This window comes from Semicossyphus pulcher, unplaced genomic scaffold (genome assembly GCF_022749685.1).
Source record: "Semicossyphus pulcher isolate SPU_LCO1_2020_fin unplaced genomic scaffold, fSemPul1.0.p SCAF_15, whole genome shotgun sequence".
Classification (NCBI taxonomy): domain Eukaryota; kingdom Metazoa; phylum Chordata; class Actinopteri; order Labriformes; family Labridae; genus Semicossyphus; species Semicossyphus pulcher.
Window position 1 is genome coordinate 3,093,459 of NW_027211659.1, and position 27,846 is coordinate 3,121,304.

The 27,846-nt window shown below is 41.8% G+C and overlaps 1 protein-coding gene across 2 annotated transcripts; it reads right to left on the reverse strand.

Moving 5' to 3' along the window:
* Nucleotides 1–1,228: 1,228 nt before the first annotated feature.
* wars2 (tryptophanyl tRNA synthetase 2, mitochondrial) lies at nucleotides 1,229–27,722 on the reverse strand. Of its 2 annotated transcripts, XM_069663655.1 has the most exons (7): nucleotides 27,612–27,722; nucleotides 24,767–24,770; nucleotides 13,944–14,191; nucleotides 9,452–9,532; nucleotides 7,541–7,623; nucleotides 5,573–5,691; nucleotides 1,229–2,057 (listed from the first exon to the last, which is right to left on the reverse strand). In XM_069663655.1, the coding sequence occupies exons 1-7, from the start codon at nucleotides 27,720–27,722 to the stop codon at nucleotides 1,609–1,611; spliced, it is 1,095 nt and encodes a 364-aa protein (XP_069519756.1). In that variant the 3' UTR covers nucleotides 1,229–1,608. The 2 variants fall into 2 exon arrangements, with proteins under 2 accessions (XP_069519756.1, XP_069519755.1); XM_069663654.1 differs by lacking the exon at nucleotides 24,767–24,770 and having other exon boundaries at nucleotides 13,944–14,204; nucleotides 27,618–27,722.
* Nucleotides 27,723–27,846: the final 124 nt, after the last annotated feature.

The following is a 27,846-nucleotide window of genomic DNA, read 5'->3' on the forward strand; positions in this document are numbered from 1 at the left end:
CAGTCTAGATTTACAAACGTTATTGAGCTGTCGGCGGAAACAGAACCATCATCAGATCTCAACACCTGCGTAACCTTAAATGTGGTTCTAAAATGTGATTTGAGAACAAGTAACCCACAGAGAAATACTCTCTACTCACATCTGTGTCTATTTGCAATTTTGTTAAGCCGGAGATATACTTGCTTTTAACTTGCGCGTGTGCATGATGGCCGCCACGCGTTCCCTGTGCACGTCCTCAAAAATTAACACAATGCAGACGCGAGATGCAGTATGCACATGAGCAGTAGGGGCAGTGCAGAGGCAGACAGGATGTGACAGGGTCAACACAGCAGCAGGGACAACAATGGCAGAAAGTCCTAAAGACAAGCTGATAGACCAAGTCCACAATTATCCACATCTGTACGATGTGTCGTTGCCCCTGCACAGAGACAAACATGCCTGTCAAAACAGCTGGAGACAGGTAAGTTCTGTCGACGTGGAAACCTGCAAAACTAAACGGAAACAAGTCCGGGGCCGTTACGTCCGTGCACGGAGGAACATGTTGGAGAGACAGAGCGGGGACGGTGCAGACGATGAGTTCTGTCCACCGAACACACGAAAGCTGGAGCCGTTTCTGACCTCAGAATGAACCTAACAGTAACCTCCTCAAGTGTCACCATGTCTGTTGTTTACATCCCGCACATACGGTAGCTGCATCCGGCCTGAGCTCTCTGGTGCGCCCTCCAGAAGTATCCTCCAGTAACACACGTAGTGCACAGACAAGTATGTGAACAATTATAAGTATATCTCCTGCTTTACTGCCACTCGTCACCTCAGCTAGAAGGTGCATCGTGTATAGTTAATATTTCACAACAGAGGCACCACATTCGTTTCATATTGGCTAGCTGAGGATCGAATATGTTTCAAGAGCTAAAATACACACGTGGGCTATTCCAACTGTAAAAACAGGCAGGATAAAGTCTGTTACAACTTGTCAAGGATGCATCAGGACTTATTAGCACACAACCTATGAAAGATATGTTGTCCAAAGTGTCTCAGATCACCTCAACCAGCGCTCTGAGCGATTGGATCCTCACGCGCCTTGGTGCTCATTTACACTTCTTATTAGCGCGGCCCGCTTATGCTGTCATCGCCAAGGAAAAACAAGTGTAAACAGTCATAAATTAAACTTAAATTTCAAACCAAACAAGTATAATTTAATAAGTAAATGTTACCTTTTTGACTCGGATCATTTTTATAGGTGCTTTTGGAAGTTGTCATTATTTGAATGGCATAGCAGCAGTCTGAGTGAGGACTGTGAACATGAGGGACATGATGTTAGAAAACTCAAATAAAGAACAGCTTTGGTGGTATTTAGGGAAACATTCAGCCAAAACTCAAAGGCAGATTAACACACAATAATGTCTTCTATAGTTCTTGGTTGTTCCCACTGTATGAAAAAACACAGCCTCCTCTTTCATTCCAACGAGACAAAAGCAGAAGGCAAAATAAGAGGTCGTCTCTGCAGTTGAGTCTTTCCCACATTCAACACATTTCTGATCATCTTAAAGATTTCTAGAGACGTAAACAGTCAGTGGAATAAAATTAGATCTCAGCAGCAGCTTCCTCTCAGCAGAATCCCACTCTCTGTCGGACCTCTCTGAGGACCGGAGCAGCCAGTTCCCGAGCTCTGCGTGTCCCCTGAGCCAGCACTCCCTCCAGGTGAGCCCGGTCCTTCCTCAGCCTCTCGATTTCCTCTCTGATGGGCGTCAACCTCTGGATCACAGCCTCGGTTACCACCATCTTATACGCCGCCGTGTCCAGCCCTCTGGCCTGCGACACCGCCTCCTCCACGCCGATCATGGCCATGGCAGCGTGGATCGTCACCAGGTTGGACACGCCGGGCCGCGTCTCCGGGTCAAAGGTGACCTCGGAGGTGAAGTCGGTGACGGCGCGGCGAAACTTGAGGGCGATGTCATCAGGAGAGTCTGTGATGGTTATCGTCGCCATCTTTTGGGGGTCGGATTTGGACATTTTAGCAGAAGGGTCACGCAGAGATTTGACCTTTCGTGTAGAGCCTGAGGAGGAAATCAGACAGAGAAACCCATCAGTGATGAGTGAAAACAAGATATTTAATCAATCAATTATATTTATTCTAAGATAAGACGTCAAGCAGTGAACAAGTTTACACCGTGCAAAAGTCCTCCAAGCATCATAAGTTAACTCTTGATGAGACTGGAAAAACTTGTCTTTGTTACATTTATTAACTATGTAGCAGTGTCTGCAAATCTTCCTCTCTAGTGGCGTCTGTGGCTTCAGAAACCTGCACACGATCAGCGCAGCCTGTATATTGCCTCACAGGCAATCTTGGATCGGCTACAGTCTGGCGACGATGTAGCCTCTGAGGATAAACGGTGAATATGTCGGGCGTGTAGCCAGCAGTGAGCGATAAACGACTTCCAGTCAAGACTTCCTCAGATTTTCTTGTGATTGACTTTAATTAACGGCTTTTAAGTCATGATAATCATGATGCAGGTTAGTGACAAGTCAAAGGTCTGTCCTCAGGAAGAGAAGAAAACCTTTAAAATGCTCGTTCGTTGAACGGAGGTGGACTTGATCATTTCTGATGCATTCGAGGACGTCGGGAAATCTGAACGGCTTTCGTGACACCGTGTCAGGGAATTTATCTCAAGTTGAATTTTAGATGTAGAACAGATTGTTAGCAGTTAGCATGCAGATGTCTGTTTATAGAGATTTATAAGAAGCCATTACGGCGCATTACGTTCCGCCTGCTTTTGCTCTCCACACGGATCGTTTGTCCTGCACACGACACAGCCTGCTGATACGCGATTGGTCAATATTATTAATAAAGGAAACCAGAACACTTGCCATCCCTAAAATCCACGTCCCTGCCTACAGATTCTACATTTCTATGTAGAGATTACCTGAGAGTGTACGGTAAGTGAAGGAAACAATCATTTTTATCAACTCTGAAATAAAATGTTTCAAAATAAGAATGTAGCTCCTGTAAATCTGATAAAAACCCCTGAAAATGAATCAATATTTTGTAAATTTCTCCTTTAATTTTCTGTGTAACCATCTGAAATAAAGTTCTGGTTTGACTCTGTAAACTTTAAAAATAGTGACGTTTTCCTTTAAATACAGTGATGGATTTAAGCTGGTAAACTTAGTATTAGTATTCAATTATGATCAATTCTTCGTATTCAGATGTGAATGACCGACTAGTCAGGGTTACAATCTAGTTTATATCAGCCGGAGTGAAATGTGCAGTCTGAGTCTTTGTGCAGGGATGAATAAAGAGTTTCAGTTTCATTACAGCCGACTGGTGTGTGTGTCCGGTGTGTGTGTGTGTGTGTGTAAAAACGAGCCAGTGTGAAGCAGACGTATCTCAGTGTGAAGTGATGAGCAGACAGCAGGAGCCTGGATTTCCTTTCCTGTCTGATTAATAAACCCCATCCTCCCGCCATCTTGCCAGATCCAACTCTTTTCCTCTCCCCCTCTCGTCATTCACATCTTCCCACAAGCTACGGCCCACGTCCTGTTTATCACCCGGGAGATGTCTTACTTCAGGCAAATTTAAAAAAGCCTTTGGTTCCGTTTCAAAGGGACGGCGGTGACTGGCAACTCTGCTTTGCCAAAGACAAGAAACGAGGATCCACCAGTCAGCACCGAAGACTAGTGAACTCCGCACACACCCACACAAAGACGAAAACCCCTCCCTGAAGTCATCTCGAGGACATCCCCCAGATCTATTATCACTCTATTATTCTGATAGGAGAGGAAGAAGATATTTCTTTAATCAAAGCTGTGCTGCACACATGACTGACTCCATCTTCTGCTTTTATGATGCTGATTATCAACGAGGGGGACACTGGAAAGAGGAACATGTTGACCATGTGTGTGTAAAACCAAATACACGCTGGAGAACAGAGCGAGCATTTCAAAATAAAAGTATTAATGTCATGTCATATGTTAAATCTTTATTGAGCGTCTGATATGAACGAATTTCCCCTTAAAGTATAACATTTTGCATTTCTACATTTGAATATAAGGAGACGTATGTTTTACATGCCTCAATCCCAGCTCATCAAATATGGCGGCTTGGTTAGTCGCCCATCGCTTCAAACAGTCTGCTTCGGTGGCGATGGGTCGGTCAAACAACCACAGTGCTCTAATCAATCAAATAAAATAGCTACCATTTTGCTCTGTTAACGATGTGTTCAATTATCTGCACGTCCAAAACTCATAAAAAGTTAAATATTTCTGGGGCGCTGATTTAGCTCAGTGGTTACATCCTGCGTCCCTGATACAGACGCTACGGTGCTCGATGCGGCGGCCCCGGGCTCGACTCCCACCCTCTGCCCTTTGCTGCGTGCCCTTCACTCTCTCGTCCTCTGTGTCTGACACTATCCACCGTCCTCTACGTCTAACATTAAGGTACAAAAAGCCAAAAAATAATCGTTCAATTACACTACAGTCCTAATTAGATGTTGCCTTTATATTACTGCTAACTTGACCTTTGAGCCTTGCACGAACAAAACCGACACTAGACAGATACCAAGAGTGTCATATTTTGAAGACCTCAAATACTGTAACAAATAAAAAATCTCTCAGTACATTAAGTATAAGTTGCCGCGTTTAGAATGCAAATTAACTTGTTCAGGTATTTTCTAAAATCAAGTTAGTGTGTTCTTCTATTTCTAAATTGAACATTGCAGCCGAAGGAGTCTGGGACCCGAGAGAAAAGGATTCTGGGAATTCTAAATACTGTTGCATTGTTCTGACCGGAGCGATTTTACTATATTTTTTAGTCTGTCTTTTAAAGTGTTTTCAACTGTGTAAAGCACTTTAAATTGCTCTATGCATGAATGGTGCTTTATAAATAAACGTACCTTTCCTGCATTCTAGCAAAGCACTTACTTTTGAGACACAGACACTTTATAGAAACCTACAAAGCTAAGATGATTTTCTGTTAAATCTGGTAGAAATGGTGCCGGGTTCGACTCCCACCCTCGGCCCATTGCTGTGTGTCTTTCCCACTCTCTCTTCGCCTGTCTGTGACACGATCCACTGTCCTCTCCTTCACAATAAAAGCATAAAAAAGCCAAAAAAAATATTCTAAAAAATAAAGTTTAAAAGCCTCAATTTTCTACAGAAATGGTTTTTAAAAAATCACAAAGGCACTTTACAGCTAACAGCTAAACTGCACCAAGCTTTCGCCCCTCTGAAACATAAAATAACTCCATCTTCAGTGTAAATGCATCCAGGCGGGGAAGTCTCATTTAAGCAGCAGCTGATACTGAAGGAATTTCTTTCGTGTGTGTGTTTCAAAGGAGTTTAAGGGGCCACAAGTATTTACTGTTAAACCGTTTAATCTAAAAACATCCACAAATGTTGTGCATGAAAATAACAAAGGGAAGCTGCTAAATTGTTGCACTTATAATTAATTACAGGAGACATTTTTTATCATCTGCAGCTAGCCTTGAAAAAACAATATCTGCAGAAACCGTGTGTGTGTGTGTGTGTGTGTGTGTGTGCCGCCAGGCCTGTAAACGTGTGCATGTTTTCTTACTGAGCAGGGCGGCGGGTTCAGGGAACAGATCTCCGTAGCGGTAGTTGAAGATGCGAGCGAGATCCTGAGCCAGCTCCAAGTGCTGGACCTGATCCTCTCCGACGGGGACGTGAGTGGACCTGAGAGAAGAACACGACATGAGCTCTTCCTCAACAACCGAGCACACTGACAGCACAGGAGATAAAACACACAGCAAGATGTGGGGATAAATTGGAGACACTTGGAGCTGAGTCTTCAGCGTGGGTTCAGAAACTTTGCAACTGTCAGTCTGAAGGAAGCGACCCATTAATTTAATGTTTAATAAAACCCAGAGAGCATTGAAGATGAGCTACGTCGTCCTTTTTTCACAGGAAATTAAACTTTGGGTGTTTGATGGTTTAAAAAGAAACAGACGAAGAGATAATTTATTCTTTTTTCTTTTAAATATGTGGCTTAACTGTTTATTTTCACCTTGCTACCATTATCCAACCACTGACTGATGTGATCACTTATATGCAAAGATACAAACGCAGCAGCAGCAGCTTTATATGGAACATAGACAAAAGCTACCTGTGGAGAAAGTTTTTTTCGTCCAGGTTTTGAGAGATCTGTCTCTTCGTTTTTTGCTTCTTTGTCAAAAGGAAGAATGAGATTTCATGCTGTTGCAGGAGTCACTGAAAACGAATAATAATCACAGGATTTATGGCTGCATGTTAAAGGGAGTTTAAAGATTATTTTTGGGGGGGATTTTTTGTCTTTATTGTTAGGACAGCTGAAGAGGGACAGGGAATATATGGAGAGGAGAGTTGGGGCGACATGCAGCAAAGGGAGATGGGAGTCGAACCTGTGGCCGTTGCGTCGAGGACTGTTGCCTCTGTATTTGGGGTGTCTGCTCACCCAGTGAGCTAAATCAGCGCCCTGTTAAAAGGGAATTTTAGCAGAATATTAATTAGCTATGTGAGCAGCTCGGTAGGAATAGCGTCCTTTTTTCTGAATGATAGAAAACACTTTTTGCACACAGGTGTTTCTAAAAGAGGTTGCTGTAGGATTACAGAATTGTTTGTGAGAAAAACAAACAGAATGTCTTTTATTTTGGCGGAGGAAGAACCTTAAGAGACAGATCTCAAAACCTGAACCAATGAAATCAAAACTATCTGCATGGACAGAAATAACTTTTTTTATGTGGGTGAACTTTGACCCTTCAAAATGGATTATTGTGCAGTCACACTAGTCTAAGCCATAAGGCTTTTCCCCACAGAGCCCCCAGATCCTTTTGCTTCTCTCTTATTACTCGTATTGAATTTAATTACTGCAGCATTATTATGGCTTATGAAGCAGCACTTTGTTACTTGATTGTTTTATGATTGAAATGGTTCATGTTTTCAGGTAAGGTGTCCTACCAGATTATACATACTAGCAGTGACAGAAATGTATTTCAAGCAGAGCAAAATTAGTAGTTAAAGGATAGTTTCTTCCTTTTCAGACCCAGATCTTGTTGTAATATAGTTTTACAACCTCACTGACATCTTACAGAAACTGACGACCCTGCTGCAGCTTCTTACACGAGCTCAGAGAGAGACGGTTTGGCATCCAAATACAGAAGATAAGACAAAAACCTGCGTATGAACAGGTTGGTCACACATGTCTGTTGTTCTAACGCCATGCTTTGTTTAAGGACGTATCGACTATTTTTCTGTGCCAGAAGCAAAATACGGCAAATACAGACGCATAGAAAGCGCAGTGTGTGTCTCATTCCTCGAGAAGAGAGATGTATTAATAATTAGGAACAACTGTTTAATAAGCTTCTGTTGAAAAACAATAAACCAGTCGGTTATTGATGGATCGATGGATTAACCCGAGTGATGATCATAATAATGAGATTATACAGGGAAGCAACAGCCAGAGAAATGTTGTAAAAGACTGAGCAGCTCAAGAAACTGAACACAGGAAACATGGGAGCTACAAACACACAACATCCTGAGGTCTCACTTGTAGAGGAGAATATCTGCAGCCTGGAGGACAGGATACGTGAAGAGACCGACGCTGCCTTCAGCCTTTTGTTTGCTCTTCATCTGTAGGGGGGAAAAAAATATGGAAGTTGTGATAGAAGAACTGAAAGCTGAAAGGGGTGACTTTTTTACTCCTCCTGAAAGAGCCATTTACACTCGCACGAGCCATCGACGGGGCACGGGTGAGTTCACGTGACATTTTCCACCACGTTTGAGATCAACTCATGTGTCGGGTAAACAAAAGGTGTTTTCTATGAAGCAACGGGGAACCGCTGGCTCGCTCACTCGGTCTCGACATGCATTAAAACGGCATGCGGCCGGGGGAAAATAACAGTAATTATTTACATTTGAAAAGTCTGGCAGGTGGGCAGAGAAACAAAATGATAAAACAGACGACAGGGAGGCTGGATGAACGCCTGCATTCAGAGGAAGTGGGGACAAGGAATTATTTTAATGTGCATCTGTTAAACTGGAGCTGGGTGTTAAATCAGCGTGATTCTGAACCAGTGAGAGTGTGAGAGAGGACATATGATAATAATCAATAACAAGAAGGAGATATGGAGCCTTCTTCTTCTTAGATTGGACATAGGCTAGGTTTTAATAAGCTCTAAAGGCTGATGGTGAAGTTTTTTCCCCACAAATTTGGAGCTTTTCCATGTCAGAAAATATGTTTTATTTTCTTGTAAATTTCTGACTTACTTACTTATTACAATTTACGTACCAATGTTGCCTTCAGAGAGAGATGCTGATTTAAGGAACATTTAGATTGGTCTCTGAATTTTTTCCAGAGATGTATATTTAGTAGACAACAGATCCGACCACTGAGCGAGTGACTGGATGTCGAGGGTTAGATTCAACTTGATTTCTCATCAGTCCATTCAAAGTCTCCACCGTCCTCTGTACGTCTCTGAGACTTCAGTCAGTGATCTCTGACTGGGGCTGATGATCTAAAAGCGACGAGCAGGAACGTTGACTCCAGTGAAGAGGAGTGAGATACGTACTCATGTAATCAAAACAGGGAGGAAGTAAACTGTTTACATGTTTACTTCCCCTCGTTCTGACACTATCCACCGTCCTCTCTCTCTCTCTCAACAAAAGGCAGAAATGGGCAAAATAAATAAAAATTAAATAAGAAATAAAAAAAACTGCTTCCATATTTGTGGTGTGAGGTTTAAGAATGAAGCGCTTCAGCTGAAGTAGAATAAATGCTGCGAACAGGTCGATCTCTCACACCTCACTTCTTCCATCTAACACATAAAGACATACCAGTAAATAAAACAACGGTAGTAATAATTATAATGTTTACAAATTGTTGCTGTCATTTACATAAATTCTTCTATAAAATCCATAAATTAATGATCACTTTTTATTTCATATTTAAAGCATGCTGGTTGTGGGATTTAACAGGATTTAACAATAAATACAGAATTTCCCACAAAAATCAATTAATGAAGAAAAGTTTTGCTTAGAAAATGGATCATTTTTAACATTGTATCCACAAAATTGTTTCGTGCTTTAACATTTGTCTTTCAGCTCTGTACTAATAAATATTTATTTGACGTATTGTTTTATACATTAGCAGATGTGACTCTTTTCTTAATAATTATTTTTGGTGATTCATGTGGTTTTAAAATAAAAGTAAAAGTACACCAAAGAAGAATAATGAACAATTGTAGTTTTTTTAACCTACTACGCCGAAACTTAAAACAATTTCTACACTTAAAAAAAAACGTTTAAACATCAACATCTTAAAAGCATCAATGCGGTATTATGAGCCACATCTAAACGGTCAATAGGGGTTTGTTAAAAGAAGACAAGAGAAGTGTCACACATCCCATAAAGTCTTTAAATGCTCTCAAAGGACTTCTGATCACTGAGTGTAAAGTCTGACCTTCCACTGCGGCAGGTGTCGGAGGCGGGGCATGCTGGTCAGACAGCCGAGGATCCAGGAGAGCTCAGCGTGCTCGGACACCTGCAGGGTGGAGAGGGAGAGGAGGGGACACATCCACCGTCACTGACACAACACATATACATATGTAACAATACATCTCTGCAGTAGTACGTCTTCCCTATGTGCCCTCAGTCTATCTTTCCTAATCTCTAACCTGCCACACCTACGCTCAGTGTGATCGACTCGGAAGCATCGACACATATTCAGGCTCATCAGTTAAATCTTGAGCCTTTAAAATGTAAATGTGTGAGTTACTGAAACTCGAAACCAAAAGACTAACTTTGCACTGTTTGCTGCTGACTGTAAGTCTGCAGAAAAGTGGCTGTTTTTGCTGCAGTAGTTTGTAATTTGCGTTCTCTAACGGTTCTATTCTTCACGTGTGCTGGGCTGTGCATTCCTGTAATTGTTAGTCTGCGGCTGGGTGGAGCAGGATAAAAAAATACAATAGGGAAAGCAATAAAACACATCTATAAAACGGACGTATATACATGCATATCTATACACAAACACATGTATCCCCTGTGTCTGTGTTCTTAATGTAGTCCAGATACAAAGATGAATGCTCGTAACCACAGAGAAGAGATGAAAGAAGAAAATCAATTAAGCCAACACATTAAACAAACAGATAAACGGATGAGAGGCCTGCTATGGGACAGCTGTGGAGGAGGAGCAGGGTGACTGTCTAACGCCTTCATGTGGCAGAGAAGAGAACTGCCTTTGCTTCTCTAAGTGTGTCCTCCACTTCTTAAAGAGACAGGAGCACCTGTTCACACCTGTGTTTACCATCAGAAGAGACTCAGGATGATAAAATACATTTCCTAATGTGGATTTAAAATTAATACTGTGCTGATATGTTGTATTTTTAGTACCTAAAAAGTTTATATAATTTTGTACATTGAAAAGAAAAATTAAGTAATATGGATTTAAATTTGTTTTAATTTCTTTGTAAACCAATTCATTAAAAACGGCTCTCTTTTACAAATAATTGATTTTGGAGACATGAAACAATAAATACAATAAAACCAGTGATGGTTGCATTCGGGGTTCTTAATTTAAATCACTGATGCTCAACATCTGGAGAAAGTCATATCAGCTAAAAAACATGTAATAATAATAAGAGCACTTATCAAATCTAAGGTTACAAAGTGCATTTCCAAAACATAAATGGCCAACAATAAAATACACAACAATGAAAGAATTTAACAGGAAACTATACTAAATAAATATATATCCCTAAAGTTCAGACACCATCATCTTTTACTGCTGGCATAAATATGTATATTTTAGGGCTGTCAATGAATATTCTAAATTTGAATATATAACCGAATTGTCTCCTCTTGCACACTGCATCTTTGAATGCATCACAACTTCACTTTGTACAAAGATACGTTAATAATTAACTTTAGTCGAGGTGAAACGAGCTAATACAACAACCGTGTGGTGTGTGTTAATGACGGCGGGGAATTAAAATCCCAGCCCGGCCGGAGAGAGAGAGAGATTCTCACCAGTTTAAGAGACAGGTATAGGTATGTTGATTTTTTTTAAAGGCATATTTATGTTTAAATAAATATATCTTTGCAAGGAAGTTTGGCTCGCATTGTACTGGTATGTCCTTTTGTGGACATATTGCACACAAAAATAGATATTGGAATAGTTTGAAACTGTGTTTTTTTAGAAGGAATAATCCAAGCACGAGCATGTTTATACTTCAAGTTTGGTTTTAGTGTGAGTAAGGTCATTTGTTTATTGAATTACATTAGTCACAAAACTGTTTCCCATTTGGTCAAATGACTTCATGTTGTTGTGAAGCATAGATGACTCTTAATGTAGTGTAGCTCGTGCATCTGGCAGCAGTAAATTCACTCCGACATATCCGCTTTCATGGAGTGAAATGTGTGTGTGAGGATGCAGGAAATATCCTTCTGCTCAGCAAATTAAAGTTTATGGACGCTGGCTATATTACCATCCCCTTTTTATTTTCTCTTGTTGCTTGAAAAGCATTCTGGGCAGCGTGACGTCGACAGCAGACAGCAGGGACATAAAGCTGGATTTCAGGCGAACACGTAGGGGGCCGGTGTTCATTACACTCTGCAGACAGACAAGAGATGGGGCAGATGTCGATGACAGTGCGGAGAGGGATGGATGTGGTTTGGAGGGGATATAATTCTGATATTTAAAAGCTTGGGAAGAACAAGGAAGTAATTCACACGGCATGGCAAGAGATACGATAATGTTACAGTTCAAACACTGATAGAGAGTTATCATAAAGCTCCTGCAGAGAAAATCCACCTCTTTCCACGATACGTCCGAAAAACCAGGAGGATTTTCAGATCTGCAGATTCATTTACTTTCTTTTTGATACATCAGACTTCAGCTCGTCACCAGATCTGCCCTTTTTTTTTTCAATGAAGTCGAGTATTTTCTTTGAGCAGTCGTAGTATTTTTACATGTGGAGCAGGCGTGTTCAACAGGAGGGTCGCCTCGCTGCCAAGTTATGTGGCATGAAGCTAAACGGGAATAAAAATAGGACTGTGAGTGAGTGAGTGTGTAGAGGAGGGGGGTTGGCAGAGAACACAGATGGGCTGAACTCTCTCACACACACGTAAACTTCTAAACTTGTGTGTAAGAAAGAAAAACGCACATACATGTAGTAACAAGTGAGAACCAAACGCTGTTCTGATCTCTCTCTTAATCCTCACTGTGACTTTAGAGAAATCTTCAAGAATATCTGAGATCTTCTCCTCCTCCTCCTCCTCCTCCTCCTCCTCCTCCTCCTCGTGCTCAGTTCCTTCATGTGGCAGGAGCCAAAGACGTAATAGTGGTTTTACAGTTGCGTATGTTTTTATAGCCCCTGTGAATTTGCAGAGCGCACGGTGGAGATAAGAATCAGGAGAAATCAAATAAGCGGTTTGTGGGCCGACCAGCGTGTCAGCAGGTAAACAGAACAGAGTCGACAGCAGTAAAATAAACAGACAAAGATGGCCGACCGTCTAAATTAAAAACTAGGAGAGAGACTGCACTGTGAAACAGTCGATCTTAATAAAAGAAGTTAACTGAACTCAATCCTCAAACAAAATTGACGTAACTCATCCCAAAGAATTAGCAGTAACACAAAAATTATTATTGTGGTACTTACTCATTCATTTTGACTAATACCAATATATATATATGTAGGCTGTATATATTTATATACTGTATATATACCAGTCAAAAGTTTGGACACATTTTCTCATACAAGTGAATGGGAAAGTGTGTCCAAACTTTTGACTGGTACTGTACATAAATTAATTATGTGTGTATATATACACTGTATATGTATAGTGTAGTTTTTAAAAACATTTTTTTTCTACAAATATTAACATAAAATATAAAAAGCAATATAATCTAATGTAATGAGATTTGAGGACCCTGTCACATGACATGGAAGTTATTGAAAAAAAACTTCAAAGTTTACATAAAAATATTAATTTAAAATATTTGCAGCAATTTAACCCAGTGTAATGAAGTGTATCTTATTTGTCAAAGTGAGTAACACTTTCATAGCAAATTTGTTGTTTATTAACGACATTAAAACTGGGAAATAAATGTGCAAACATGAGCTGAATATAAGTAATAAAGAGGATCTCAGGAAAGAGTACTTCACTAGTGCTTTTCTCCTCTTGAGTGTGACATCGTTATTTTATCTTATTCGTTTACATTTGCCTTTTTTCAAAGAAGGACCTTACACTCTTTACATACCAATGGTGGACTCCAAGAGCGTCGCAGAGTGAGGACATTTAAACTAACAAGCATGGGAAATGATTATAATTTGGACAATAAATACGCATATATCAGATGCGACTTCAAAATGGTGAAAATAAGTCCTAAGCCCAGGCATCAGTTGGCATTTTTTGCACTTCCAGTTCCCTTGTTTTAAAGTAAATGGGTTTTCCTTTAGACAGAAGCTCAGTTGTTGGGACTTGGCTTGGGAACCGGAGGGTGGCCGGTTCAAGTCCCGTATGAACCATGTATGGAATTGGGGTTTTTTAGTGAATTTAGTGAATGGAAGGACGCGAGTGTAGGAGAATTGGTCGCGTGCAGTGGGTCAACGCCGTTAGAGGGGATACAAACGTTGTCCGGGAAATGAAACGTCATTACATCAAAAAAGTTAGCAGCTTAGTGGTGCTGACTTTGGTGTTAAGCATCTGTGATGTAGTTCATTTATAGCCTGACATAAACTCTTCGCTGGGGGTCTGCACCACGTTTTAAGAATTATATGAGTGGTGTTCATTTGTTAAGCTGTTGAAAAATGTAGGTATTATAAAGTTTTGTTTCTCATAGGTAATTTTCTGCAATAATCCAATGGGAAATTCCCAGTGGCTTTAGGTCAGGGGAACCAGGGCCACTGTAAGGAACATATAAGACATCCTTCCACCCCCCAGCTCCTGCCCACCTGAGACTGCTGGAAGAGAATCGCCCTCTCCGGGTCGATGCCACAGGCCAGCAGGCTGGCTGCCATGTCCAGTATGTTGCTCCTGAGTTGGGCCGGCTCCTGAGGCTGGGTGATGGAGTGCAGGTCCACGATGCTGTATATCACTGAGGGATACTGGTTCTGCAGAGCCACCCAATTTTCCAAGGCACCCAGGTAGTTGCCCAAGTGGGGCACCCCAGTTGGCTGGATCCCTGAGAACACGCGCCCACCTCCAGGAGGCTCCTGGAGAAGAAGGGGATTATGTTCAGGGTAGATATGTTTCCACTTAGTAAATTAAAGATGGAAGTTGGCAGAAGCTGATTCTGGGAAGAAACCTTATTCAATCCTTTGTTGTACCAGTGCTTCTTAAAATAATAATGTGCCTAAATTAGTAGTTCCAATAAAATCAATGCCTCAAAGTTAATGCAGTAATAAGGATACGGTTATAAGAAAAAAGCTTGGAAATGGAAAAGAGTAGAGAGAAAAGAACAGAAGAGTTCAAGAAAAAAAGAGAAGACCAGAAGAAAAACGAGTGTTTGGCGAGAGAGAGGATGAAGGTGAAAAGGTGAGAAAGTCACAACTGGAGAGAAGCCTGCAGAGACTTAAGTGTCAGTGTTAAACTCTTGGCAGGTTGGAGGCCAGCAGCCGTCATGCTTGTATAACCGTGATGCTAACTCCATGGCTAGCACCTCTGTTCTCTCCCAAACACATCCAACATAAAGAATGCATCACCTCAGCAGCCAACAATAACCATTAACATCCGTCCAGCCGACTTCAAGGCCCGTGTTACCACACGGGGAAGGATACTGAAAGCGGAGTGGAAGGCAGAACCACTGAAGTAGATCAAATATACCACGCAGCATACAGCCCAGCATATTGCCAACATTACAACTGGAGCTAGGATAGCAGCGAGGTCTTCATCTTCTCTTAAAAAAGGGAAATTGCTTGTTGTGTTTTATTCTTTGGATAAACATTGTGTTTCTGCAGAGCCTGGCTGACACACACCGCCTCATTTCTCCTGGCATCGGCCCACTCTGCAGAACTTTGGCTCTCAAATGGCCCTGCTGGAAGAAAGTCTTAACCACTGCTTGTGGCACCGAGCACCACATGACACAATTAGAGGGCAAGCAGAACGGTACCTGTCATGAGACATAAAACCGCAATGGCATCCAAAATCTCAGCCTTCTTCACCAAAGCCATTACACAGTACATTTGGGCTGAAACGGGGCGAGAAAATACAAAGGCGCACACTGGAGCTTGGTGTTTTTGTTGGGCAGTTAAAAAGACAAAGTGTTGAGGCCGGGGCTCTGTTCCCGGCAGAGGTGCGGTGCTGTGGCTTGGCCGGGTGCTCTACCTCACAGGTGAGAAGGTGGCGAGGGATCATGTCCTTGTTGAGGTGGGGAGGTATGTGGTATGGATAACATGTGCAGGGTTAGAATCATACAGGGGGACTACAAAATACAGAAAAACAGGAGGGTCAGCACCAACCCTAACCTACAAAAACATGTTCAGATGTTTGCAAGTGTGTCGCTAAATGTACCATTCAGAATTCTAAGCTTAATCCAAAAGGTAACTGGACTTGGTTGAAGTTCTTGAAGGTTTCACCTCTCATTCGAAAGGCTTCTTCAGTTCTGACTGACTGGTGGACAGAGCTAGAAATATAAGCCTCTGTTGGTCGCTAGTATGCTAATAGATGTGTAATCAGGGGTGAGTCGTTAGCCTGAGCTGTGAACCCAGTATCACTGAGAGTCGTTAGTACCCACTGGTGTTGATGGGTTGCTAAGCAAACACAGAGGCTACTGAAGAAGCCTTTCGCATGAGAGATGAAACGTCTTCAAGAACTTCAACCAAGTCCAGTTGCCTTTTGGATTAAGCTTCAAATTACCATGACCTGGATGACTGAGAACCTTCACAGACACGTACCATTCAGAAAGTTAAACCCAATCCAGAAGGTTTTGTACAATATCAGGTGAAGATTTCCCAAGCAAATTCACAGCTAACAGCTTTAACAGACTGTACACAGGCACAGCTGTGCTTGGGTTTAATGCTAACAATAGCATGCTTAAAAGATCACAATATATATGTATTTGGTTGTAAACAAAAGTATCAGACAAATTTCACCTGATGTTACTTTATTTTGGGCACAATGTCTTTAAGTTCTATGCTAACACATCCAACAAATGGGATGTTTCAGTCTTGACCAAAGTGCCCAATTGATCAATTAAATCACCATCCTTGCACTAGCTCTTTGTGCAAACACAATGGCCTTGCTGAAATGAATGAGGAGATTGCACTTCTTCATGGGATCTAAATGGATCTTGCCAATTTGAGATTTTGATACATCAAAGGATCAGTTTTTCACCGACTAGTTTCATTGACCCTTAGTGTTGGCTTTAACCATGTTTTCAAAATGTTTTACTAGTTTACAATGAGATGTTAGTAGTCTTGAGCTCTTAAAATCTTATGGCAAAAGTCTATAAATAGTGTGAAAAGAGCAAACAGTAAACACAAAAGTGCACAAACAACAGAACAGTCAATCTTGAGGTTGACATGGTAACTAAGGTTTAATCACTTTCTAAGAAAAATGACCCTTAACTGGGATGAGGTTAAGTTTGTTTTAGCTCCTAGCGAGATGTGTTGATGGGTTGTAAACAGCACCAGCTGGACAGAGGAGGCCTTTCTAAACGTTCCCCCACAAACCCATGGGATCTCTCTGTTATCACCTCAGATCTGACTGGCGATCATATGTTCCCCGGCTGCACTCCTGAAGGTTATCATAACTAATCAATAAAACCTGAAGCTTTCAGAGGATATCCTCTTCAGTCACTGCTGAGAAATCGGTTATCTTGACAGCTAGCCGAGCAACATCACATTCAATCCGACTGAGGGACAGGCTCGGCACGGCCTCCGAGATCAGATAACAGCTGCTCTCACAGCAGTGTGGTCGAGAGCTTCCCCATCTCTTGGCCGTGAGGGATCAAATAACAACTGTTCTGAGGCCAGCGTGGTCCACAAAGCCTCCATCTACTGGCCTGAGGGAGCTAGTCGCTGCCCCGCAAGAGAGAGGCAGGAAGGAACTGGGTGCTTATGTCATTACCGACGGGGTAATTGCACTGGAGTGCCATTGATGCTGAGAGCCTCTTAAGAGGTGTCAGGATTGATTTGGGTGCGGACGGGGCCCCGAGTCTGGCTCATGTGTGTTCTCACCTCGAGCTGACACGCCAAACGCATGTTCCCCCTCTACTTCGGCCCCCAGGGGAAGCCATTAGCCATGCAGGCATGGTAATGGTGTCATTTGAGCCAATCGAGTGTCAAATGAGAGTCAACGCCACGGCTAACTAGCCACTGGCCAATCACACCATCACGCATAACGCTGCTTCACCAGACACCTACGTGTTGCTGTTGGTCAGAGGAAGGTGTCTTTAAACATGTGCCTCTATAGTTCCTGGAAGGTTATACAAGGACCTAAATCAACTACTGCTTGATGACAGAGGAGACAGCAAATGTTGTAAAGCAATTAATGTCTGTAATGAATACTACATCCACTGCAGAGTGTAGAGTAATAAAATATTATCATCCAGCATACTTTGGCATGGGACGACCAGTATATCAAACCTGTGAGTTGTTTATTTTTAGAGTAGAGACCTGTTGACTGACTGTTCTCTGTGGGTTCAAATATTTCAACTTAGTTGTGGTTTTAGCCACACCCCTTTTCGTGATGTCAGAGTAAGTGTTTTGCCTTCGAAAGCTGATGATGGACCCCTGCTGCGACATCACTGATGAGGTTGTGGCTTGAGGTTTAAACCACTCTAGTGTGTCCCAGTGTGGACACACTAGAGCGGTGTAGTTACTTGATGTATCTGGACCTACCAGACCACTTTACACTCCAGCTGGTGGTGGTGACCTCCTGCGACATTGAGAGATGCTTGGTCTTTGCTTATTTGTTCCCAACAGGAAAAAACAATCCGGGTCCCAAACTCTTAAATACAGCTTACAGTACACTGAGAAGAAGTTTATCAGCACTGCCAAGTTTGACCATTTCATCTGAGTTTTGTAAGCCTCAAGTGTTGCTTTGGATGGACTCATTTAAAATAGAGGTCGAGTTGTGTTCACAGACATTCAGACATGGCAAAAGTCTGTCCACTACCCATGGCATTCTAGCAGCCTGGGAGTCCACAAAGTCAGATCGCCTTCTCACCATGGAATATGAATTAAGCTCAATACTGCCCTGTTCCAATTACAGTTAAATAGAGGAGTAAAGCCCAATCTGCCTTTGTCCATCGTCTCCTCACTTCCTTCTCTTTCCACCTCTGTCTCAAAGACTCCTGTTGATGACACGTAGCAGACGCGGGAAACGCTGGTTGTTCTTTCCTCATATTTTACACTGACAGGCACGGGGCAGTTGTGTTACAGTGTGGCCGAACTGACGAAAGCTTTCTTCGTCTGCGTCTGCCATATGCTAAATGCATTACACACCATGTGTGTGTGACATTAACGCCAACAGCTAAAAGGTTATATACACTAAAAGGCCATGTTTTCACACTTGCGGTACCTTTCCGGGAATATGTGTTCATTTGTCTGTGCGTGTATGTGTGTGGTAATCTCCACAGGGATGGAGGTCATGTACAAACACAGACGTACGAATGTCCACACGTGTCGTAGTCTTTGCCTACATCAACAACAGTTAAACTGTGAAGATGTCCATCAGCTCGCGTCAAAGATCAACACTGGTGGAGGAAAAACTATCAGACAGCATATCCAAAAATTCTACGCAGCATCTCTACCGCTGTATTGCTGCAGAAGATTCACGTCATTTGAGAATAAATAGACTGTCTTCTTCTTTTGTAATCAACACTGGTTCTCCCAAAATCCAGAGAAATCTAGATCCAGGATATCATGGAAACAACATTACCAAGTTCCATCCAAAGTCTGGAACCACTTCATTGCAAGAGTTGAAGGACAGGTGTTGCATTTATCATTCAAGTGAGTGCAAGATACCAAGAAATTACATCCCAACACAAGAATGTGTGCAACCCCTCAACTAGGTTAGGGGCACAGAGATGCATACCCATCCTCTCCGAGTATGATTGCTTTGTGTTAACGGCCAAACTTTGAAGCACAAACCCGTGGCTTATACATCGTGGCTCTGTTCTTTTCTTACATACAATCTTTGGTCTGAAGTTTCCATCAGATGCTCATATTCTGACAGGAAGAATTTCTTCTATAAATAAGGTCAAGCAGGGTTTTTACTCAAACAAAACTTCCATTCATTTGGCCCCTAAACTTGATCTCACAGTGCTCATAGTTTCTCCTTATTCCCTTCATTCAGCAGTTCAATGTTTTTGCTCATTTGACTTTAATCTCCCAGTTGGTGTCAATAAAAGACACGGTTGGACTCAAGGTGTTTGAGGATTCTTTATATACAAACGAACAGTTGCAGCTTCCAGGACGTCCAGCCTTACAGCCTTGCTCCAGTCGATGTTATTAATCACAGCATTGCTTCGGTTTGGTTGAGCTAGAACTTGCGAAACAGTCAATTTCTCTCCTCTGATGTGTTCTGGGCTGCTTTTCGGGGCTCATACATCATATCAGAGCCTGGGAGTCCTGGAGTGGCCCACTGACATCTCTCTCACCAAGGGGCTGATGAGCGGGGGCCGACGGTCACCACCATTTCACCGCGCCAATTTCAACACATCTCAAAACCGCCTCTGGGAGCGTCGCCGCCTGCCCCGCTGTGAATTACCATCAGCTCTTTGTCGGCCGGGGAAGAGGTCCTGGTCCGACCTTGGCTGCCCCGGGATGGGCCAACACATGGAGGATTTTCACCACTATCCAGCTGGGCGTCAGACATACAGGATCCAGTGTTCCTCCTCTGTCCTAAGCGCCCCACGCACCCCATTAGCACCGGCATCATGCTGAAATGCACCTTGACACACCTTCCCCCCAACTCCTACGTATCTTTCTTCATCTCTGTCTTTCTCTCACTTTGGGAGCTGTTAACGCCGGCAACCAACAGAGCTGCACCGCAGTCAGGTATCAAATAGGAAATGGGGTTTACTGTATTACCCCCCTTTTATCCCTTAAAGCATGTGTGTGTGTTGAGTTGATGTGGGAACACACCACAGCTTGAAACAAAGTGCATATGACCACAGAGAAAACAGTCACACACGTGAACGCGTGTCAATTTAAACACGCCACAAAATGAAGAAATAAATAGGTGGATAAAGCAAGACAATTAAAAAAGAAAGATGAAGGAGGGAATGTGTTAAAGAAAAATAAATAAGAATGAAAGTGTGACTTTAGCCCAGTTGAGACTTGATCTTTTCTTTTTTTCCTCCCAGAGTGTGTCGAAGGGGGAGCAGAGGGGAAGGCCCGAAAGGAGCGTTTGATTAAATCTGCGGTTGACGTGTGGGACAGGTGAGATTGATGAGGTTCCTCTGAGTTTCACACTGTGCAGAGAGCGGGGGTACAGGAACAGAACGCTGCAGTGTGGCGGGCCAGGGCTCGGGGCCCGCTCGCGCCGTGGGGTCCCTCGCCTGATTAATGGGACTGGAGGCCCTTCAAAAACAGCACTCCCCGCAGACAGGGCCCGACGGCACTCCAAAAATAACCAGGCAGGGGGAGGCAGCCAGAGCCTCCAGCCCTAACAGGCTGCAGCTTCTGAAGGAACCAGACTTCAATGTGACCTGGGGGCAGATAACCAGGAGGAGCTACTCAAGACAGGAAGCTGTAATCCGGCTCATTAGAAACTAAACGGTTAATGACTTTGCTTTTTTATGGGAAGTGACAAACACTCACAGCTGATATTGAAAAATGCGCTACATTAGCCTCCATGATGTAAGTATGTCCAACTAGTGTAAAAATGCTAAAAGATGACATCCTGAAATTTCACAACCGAAGTGGATTCAAATGAAAGACGGTGAGTGAGCTGGAATCATAATTTCCTCTTTTGTAAAAGTAACTTACTCGAATCAATTAATTATCAAACCAGCTGCTGATTAATTTACAGGTAGACAATTAATTTATTAATCATTACAGCTCCAAAAAATACACAAGATGGTGAGACTTAATACCATTAATCCAAAAAGTACTTCTTTTACTACTTACTGAAAATTGGCTTTAAAGTTGAGAAGCTACAGCCAGGAATTGAACAGATATTTGATCATCCAGATCATTTGCAAAAACCACTATCTGCTAAGGAAGCTACTAAATGGAGCTTGTGGAAAGATTGTATTGTTTCTGAAGGTCGAGAATAAATTTGAATATGAAAGATTTTGAAACTGTTGAGAACAGGTATTAAAATACTAACTTAGCAGTGGAAAGAATTGTCTATTGCCACTTTAAAGTTCAGGAAATACCCATGAAACCCAGTTTCCAGATTTATCAGACTGTAACACCTCTGGAAAGGTATCACAGCTGACAAATAAGAACCCTTCGTCTTGACAATCAAGAGACCAAGACAAGAATTATATCTTAAATATTCAACAAGTAACAACAACAAATGGTAACTTGTATCTATTTGAGTGTTTATGGACGATACATTGATTTTCTACATCACCATTTTGCAGACGATACTGTGCTTTCTGTGTCCAAGCCTTTTTTGTTGTCTCACTGATGTACTTCCTCTTCAAGTGCTGACGTCTTTCTATAACACTTTCAGTGCTGTAGCTTTACTTCCAACATTCGTCCCATATGGTCAAATGATTCACACACATCAGGCCTGGTTAACAGCGCTATTATTTATAGCAGTTTTATAAACTCTCTCACAAAAGGACAACTCAGTTAAAAAGCAGCAAGATTCAAGCCTGTTTAAACCGAACCAGGTTGTCTACAGCGTTTCTGAGTGCAGCTGGAAAAGCAAAGACGAGCTTAGCTTCATATGTCACTGTTAAATAAACACATTCATGTCAGAGCTACTTATTTCCATTCACTGGTTCCTTCCAAATTGGTTCAAATAGTTTTATTATACCACTTCCTTCTGCTGTGTTGACAATGGACATGTTTAATTTTATGTCACTTGCAGGAAACAAATGACTGACATGAAGCTAATAATACCTGAAAAACCCATAAAAGTCACAACACAGCAAAAAATAACCGGCACACACTTCATAAATTTATCAATATGTAATTATGGTAACACTCAAGGCAAACCTCCACTCTGTAATTTCCCCCTGCAAAGAAAAGCCTCTGCTGACCTGAGTGCAGCTCCGTGGCAGGATACCAGATACTTGGTATGTTTTAATTAAAAATGTCAGACACTCAGCAGAAATCTCTGGATCAGGCATGGACTCAAACACAGGAAAACTAGTGAGATTCCCCAGGCAGCGCTGTGGGCGCACAGCTTCAGGACGATACTGTAATTCAACTTAGCTCGATATGAACTTTTAAAAAAGGGATATGTTGACATATGGGAGAGTTTTAAGCAACGGGTAATGTGCAAAGCGTCTGAGTGAGGGCCCTGGCAGGAGAACAACTACGACAAACCTAATTACACAGAGGGGACTGCTGAGAATTAGCGGGCTTTTCTGACAGTTGAAAATAAATAGGGCAGTTAATGAACATCCTCAAAGGGGAGGCCATGTTTCCTCGCTCTCGCTGGGCTCTCCCATGTGGTGCAGGAGCCGCTCTAATGGTTTTAGCTGACACCCGAGTAAGTGAATTCGGAGCAGAGGAGAACACAGAGGCAAATTAGAAGTCACTTCCTCTTTCCTGGAGCCCGCGGCTGACATGACTGATATCAGTCAATAACAGTGGTGAGGGGAGGGCGCTGTGTTTACAGCTGACATGATGCTGGGGGTGAGTGCGGGCAGCAGGGTTGTAGAAAATACCCCTTCTATTCGAACACTAAAACAACAAAGTTCACTTATTTAGTTTAAATTAACGTACATGCAGCACTTCAAATACTGAGACATAATAAGCTGGTTAGACTGATATATTCAAGATAGTTTTTTGCCTAATCATGCTCTATTGGTTACAGTTCAAGACTCTTAGAGAGGTACTGTGAACCGCGCCTCTTCTGTCAAGCATGAAGAAGGGTGCGAGATGTCTGCGGTATGGCAGTAAGTTTCCGAAACTGATAGCAAGGTTGCTATTTGCAATGACTGCTCAGCATCGGTCATGCGAGGAGGGGCCAGATCTCATTCATTCAACACTACAATCGCCCATCCCAAGAATCTGCCAATGGGGCACTTCAGTAAGAGTAGGCATGATATCAATTCCACTACAGGGGAGACTTGATGCTCTCTGCAATTAGGTGGAGAAAAACATGTGCCTAATGTATCGGATCATTTCGGATATCGGCAGAAAATCCAATATCGTGCCTCCATACTCCAAAGGCTGTACATCTCTTGCTTTTGCAGAGGAACAGACATCACTACACTACACCACTTCAGGCCCTGATGCTGGATATCCGAGTTTAAGACATGTCAAGAGTTAAGTAGATTCCAGAGTCATTTTAGTCATTAAAGTTTTTAGCCAAAACAGAAAAAATATATAATAATTTTCATCTTTTTAGCTGAACGTCAGGCATTGGACAAAAATATTGATATTTTCATGTCCCTGATAATAACCCTGATGACATCACTAGGTATTCTGAGACTCGTCAAGCTCTAGAGCCACAGAAGAAATAAAACAGGATGATGATCTCAGGGTAACTCGCAATATGATACGATGCGCTATACGTGGCCCACGATAACGATATTCTACTGTGTTTTTGATTCACGTTGGTAAAGCTTGTTTCATTTTAAAAATTGTGCACGTATTTTAATTGAATTATTTTTCGGAGCCTCTCCTTCCTCCTGAAACGAACAAGCCGTTTTGACATTCAAAGGTTAGACATTAGCCACGATTGGAGTGACAGCATAGCCCCTCCCCCACATGGGGTCGCACTGCACTGTCACTCCAAAGTTGTAGAAAACATGGCTGCTCTGGGATCAGTTATTCAGCCTTGTATGTACGAGCCAGAATCGCCGGGAGGTATCGGAATGGTAAGTTGAAATCTTGACTACAAGCTCGTACGAGAAGGCAGCCTGAGGTGAATGACGATTGGTCGATTTCAGGGAAAGAAAGGTTCTATATAGAAACCTGCAGCTGTTCTGAACGGCCTATTTCAGATTTTAAAAATGTAATTCTAGAAAAACACAGAATCCTGCAGTTTTCACTTTTTCACTGTGAACAATAAACACCCAAAAGCCATGAAAGCCATGCAAAATATGAGCATATGCATTTAAAAGATACGGCCCCCGTTAAAACAAAAAAATATTTTTTAATCGTCTTTAAAAACAAGGAGTCGCCGCCCAGTCACTGTGGAAATGTTTTCCCTGCAGGCTATTAAGATATTTGGTAATGTGAGCAAATATTAACAGCACATTTTAGTGTGATAAAATATGAAAAAGCCAACCCGAGCAGTCTCACAAACATCTCTCTCAGAATTCAAAGCATCTGACAGAGGTCACACTTCATCTGTGTGTCAGTCCGCTGAGGTTCACTGACTTTTTAAACACATTTTCCAGCACAGAAAAACCTCCGACAAGCGTCTTGTTTGACGCACATCACACCTCAGGGCATTGTGAGCACGCCGCTGTTTGCACTCAGCCCTCCACATTTGGAGAAAATTAAAACAAATGAAAACCAACACTTCATTTCTGATGTTATTGCTGGTAATGAAGCCCCCCCTCACTTCCACTCCTTCCTCCCCTCTTGTCGCACACCTCTCCGGCCTCTCCAGAGACTTTGACTTAACAAAACACAGACGGGACGGCGGAGAACACATATACTGTATTACAGCTCGTACATCAACCGACAACAGGGCTTTGGGCAGATGGTTGAGGTTTTTAACTGCAGCGTAATGCAAGAACAGCTCAGTAATTAGCATGGTTGTTGTACTGAAACGCACAGGTTATTCTTACGTGTGCCAGGGGACTCGTTGTTTGCCTTAACACCCCATTCGTCCCTCCAAGGCAGCCGTGCAATGATAGAAAACCCTCAGCTGAGTTATAGAAGGCGCGTTTCTTGAGTCCACTGAAGTGAAAAGCTCCACACAAGAGTGCTACTGAGGATATGATGTCACAGAGCAGACTAGGAAAAGAAAGTGCACCGAGTAAACTCCAGACAGACGAGGAAACAGGTTTTAGTCACAAATGAAAGCTGCTGCAGTCGAGAATAAAGGATTAAAACAGTGATTGGCCTCTCAGAGCTGAGGAGACGTTATTAATTAATTAAAAAGCTGAAGTAATGTAGAAAATAGGCCAGCTAAAGTCAAATTAAATAGATTAATCCACGAAATTCATGTGATGTAACTTTTTTAATGGAGAACAGCATTGCTTTTCGCCTCGCCTTGTTTAGCTCAACTGAAGTTTATGATTTCCTCTACTTCCCAGAATGCCTTTCCCCCAGGGATTGGGCATAACCATGTTTGCTTTCATCTGTACTGAAACTTTCACTCTTTGATTTTGAGGTTTAAAGTGTCTGAAAACACTTTCTGCTGTCAAACGAAATGCAGCTGCTCTAAATACCAAAACTTCCTGCTGCAATTCGACACATATTCTCTCTGTGTGCAGTGAACAGTGACTGTTTGAGGAGACAACTTCACTCGAAAGCAATGAACTAACCCTGAAAATATTACTTTTTATACCAATAAGAACTGCATTTTGGCTCCCTGTCCACAAGAAACTCAATCCTGCTGCTGCTAACCTCCACACAATTAAAAAAGCAAATAGTGTGAACATACCACCCCAGCAAGGTACAGGTGCAAAATGAGAGGCAGCCCATGTGATGACATTTCCAGCCAATCAAGTTTTTTCAGCGAGCGTTGATATCTGCAAGCTGTTACTCAGGAAAACATTTGCTTCATGACAATCTTGCTGCACCTAATTGGCTTTTTGAGCACAAACCTGATCAGATGTTTTCAAGACATCATCAGTGAGCCACTCTGCAATGTGTGATTATGCACCACTAGTGACATCTGCAACACAGCAGATTGGTTCTTATGTGACTATTAAACTAAAACTTCTTCTGCAAACACCAAAAGCATGAGCACAAAGGAACCTGTTCATATCATTAACAACACCAATCAAAAAAAACAAGAGCAGGTGATGAAGAACTTCACCTTGCCTAAATACAATGAAGTGTATCCTGATTTATATCAGTAAATATCAAATCAAAGTATGAGTAAAAAAGACTGAGAAAACTGACCGAGTAATTAGTGACCTAATTGGATACTTGACAGTTTTATTAAATTCATTTAATAGTTTATTTGAAGAAAAGGGACAATGTACATTAATCAGCATTAGAACAAAATGTAGCCGGAGGGCTAGTTTTCATCGGTAGTCCCTTTTGCCAGATGTTATTTGCCTCCTAATACAGCAAAAACAGTTCAGTGGACAATAGTTAGGAATACACTAGTTTGAGACAAAAAGTATCCTAGTTTGAGATTTAAAAAAGAAGTACCAATTATAATGATTATAAAATTAATATTTATTGTTTTCAATAACCAATGATATCATTTCAGTGCGCTGGAGTGTAATTATGTTGCAACCATTTAATAGTAGAAGCAGAAATCGGTGGATCAGTGATGTGGAGGATCTGCTGATCTCTCAAATTACTAAAGTGATAAATTCATTTCAAAGAAAGATTAAGATTGACCCTAGCTATTAATGAGAGTTTTAGAAAAGATTCATAATATATTGATTGATGTCTATTTTGGGAATTTAATGCATACAAACACAACAAATACGTTTGGGAACCGTTAAATTTGATTATAGCGGAGCACAGATGAAGGTAAAACACCTGAAATGTCTACTGAAGCCTAAAAGTTTGTGCACTTCCGGTGTATGTATATGAAGTGTATGACTTCACAGAATTGTAACATGCATGTCCTGTTGACATATAAACTTGTCAGTTCGGTTTGAAGGACAAACAATGTAACGCTAACATTGTTTAGAAACTACCTTCAACTTGTGTGGCTTTAAAAACTGACATGTTTGGTCCTCATCTGCCAACATAAACACAGATACAATGAATATACACAAGTTCATATCGACTGACACACTGACCAAGCTTTAAGATGTACTATTTGTAATAAAAGAAATAGTATTACACACATGGGTTGAGAATATGATCCAACTTAAAGACTCCTGTTTGTGTGATTTGGCGACAAACACCGAGTTTTTAATACTCTTTTAACTCAGCAGCATTAGAGGAGAGAGTAGACTTAGTTTATTCATCTTTAAACTTTCCGCCTATGTCTGTGCCTGCTGGAAATTCAAACACTGTTTATAAACTATGTTAGTTCTTCACTGGATCAGGGCAAATGTTATTTTATGTGCTCCACAACAAAAAAATAGTATTTTCTGCTCCAAAGGTTTAACTTGAAACAGTTTGTTAATTAAAACACTATCAAACGAGACGACCTCGCCTCGGATTTCAGGAAAAGACAAACACTGACAGCATTCATTTCATTCGTCTTTTAAATAAGTCTGAATTCCTATCATTTTAAGATAAATTAACCTTTGTTGCAGTAGTTAAACAGGGAACACAGAGTGGAAAAAGACACAGATACAGCAACGGTTCGTCTGTGTGCTAACAGGCTGGAATTTCTAATTCGAGTTGAGACACAAAACATCACAGTTAAAGGAGTATCCTCACTATAACACATACCTTCTTTTCCGTAAATGTCCCCGCGCAGAGTAATCTTTTAGGAGAATTAAACCTCTGAATGAAGCTGAAGAGATGTTTCAAGTTTGTCCGCCCGGGGAGCGCCATCTTGGATTGTGACGTCACACTACGGTGGCTCTGAAAAGACAAAAGGGATCGCTGCTGTAAAATAAACAGTCAAATTCAACGGACAAAACATTTCGTCTTATTTATATCTGATAGGCCACAGGTA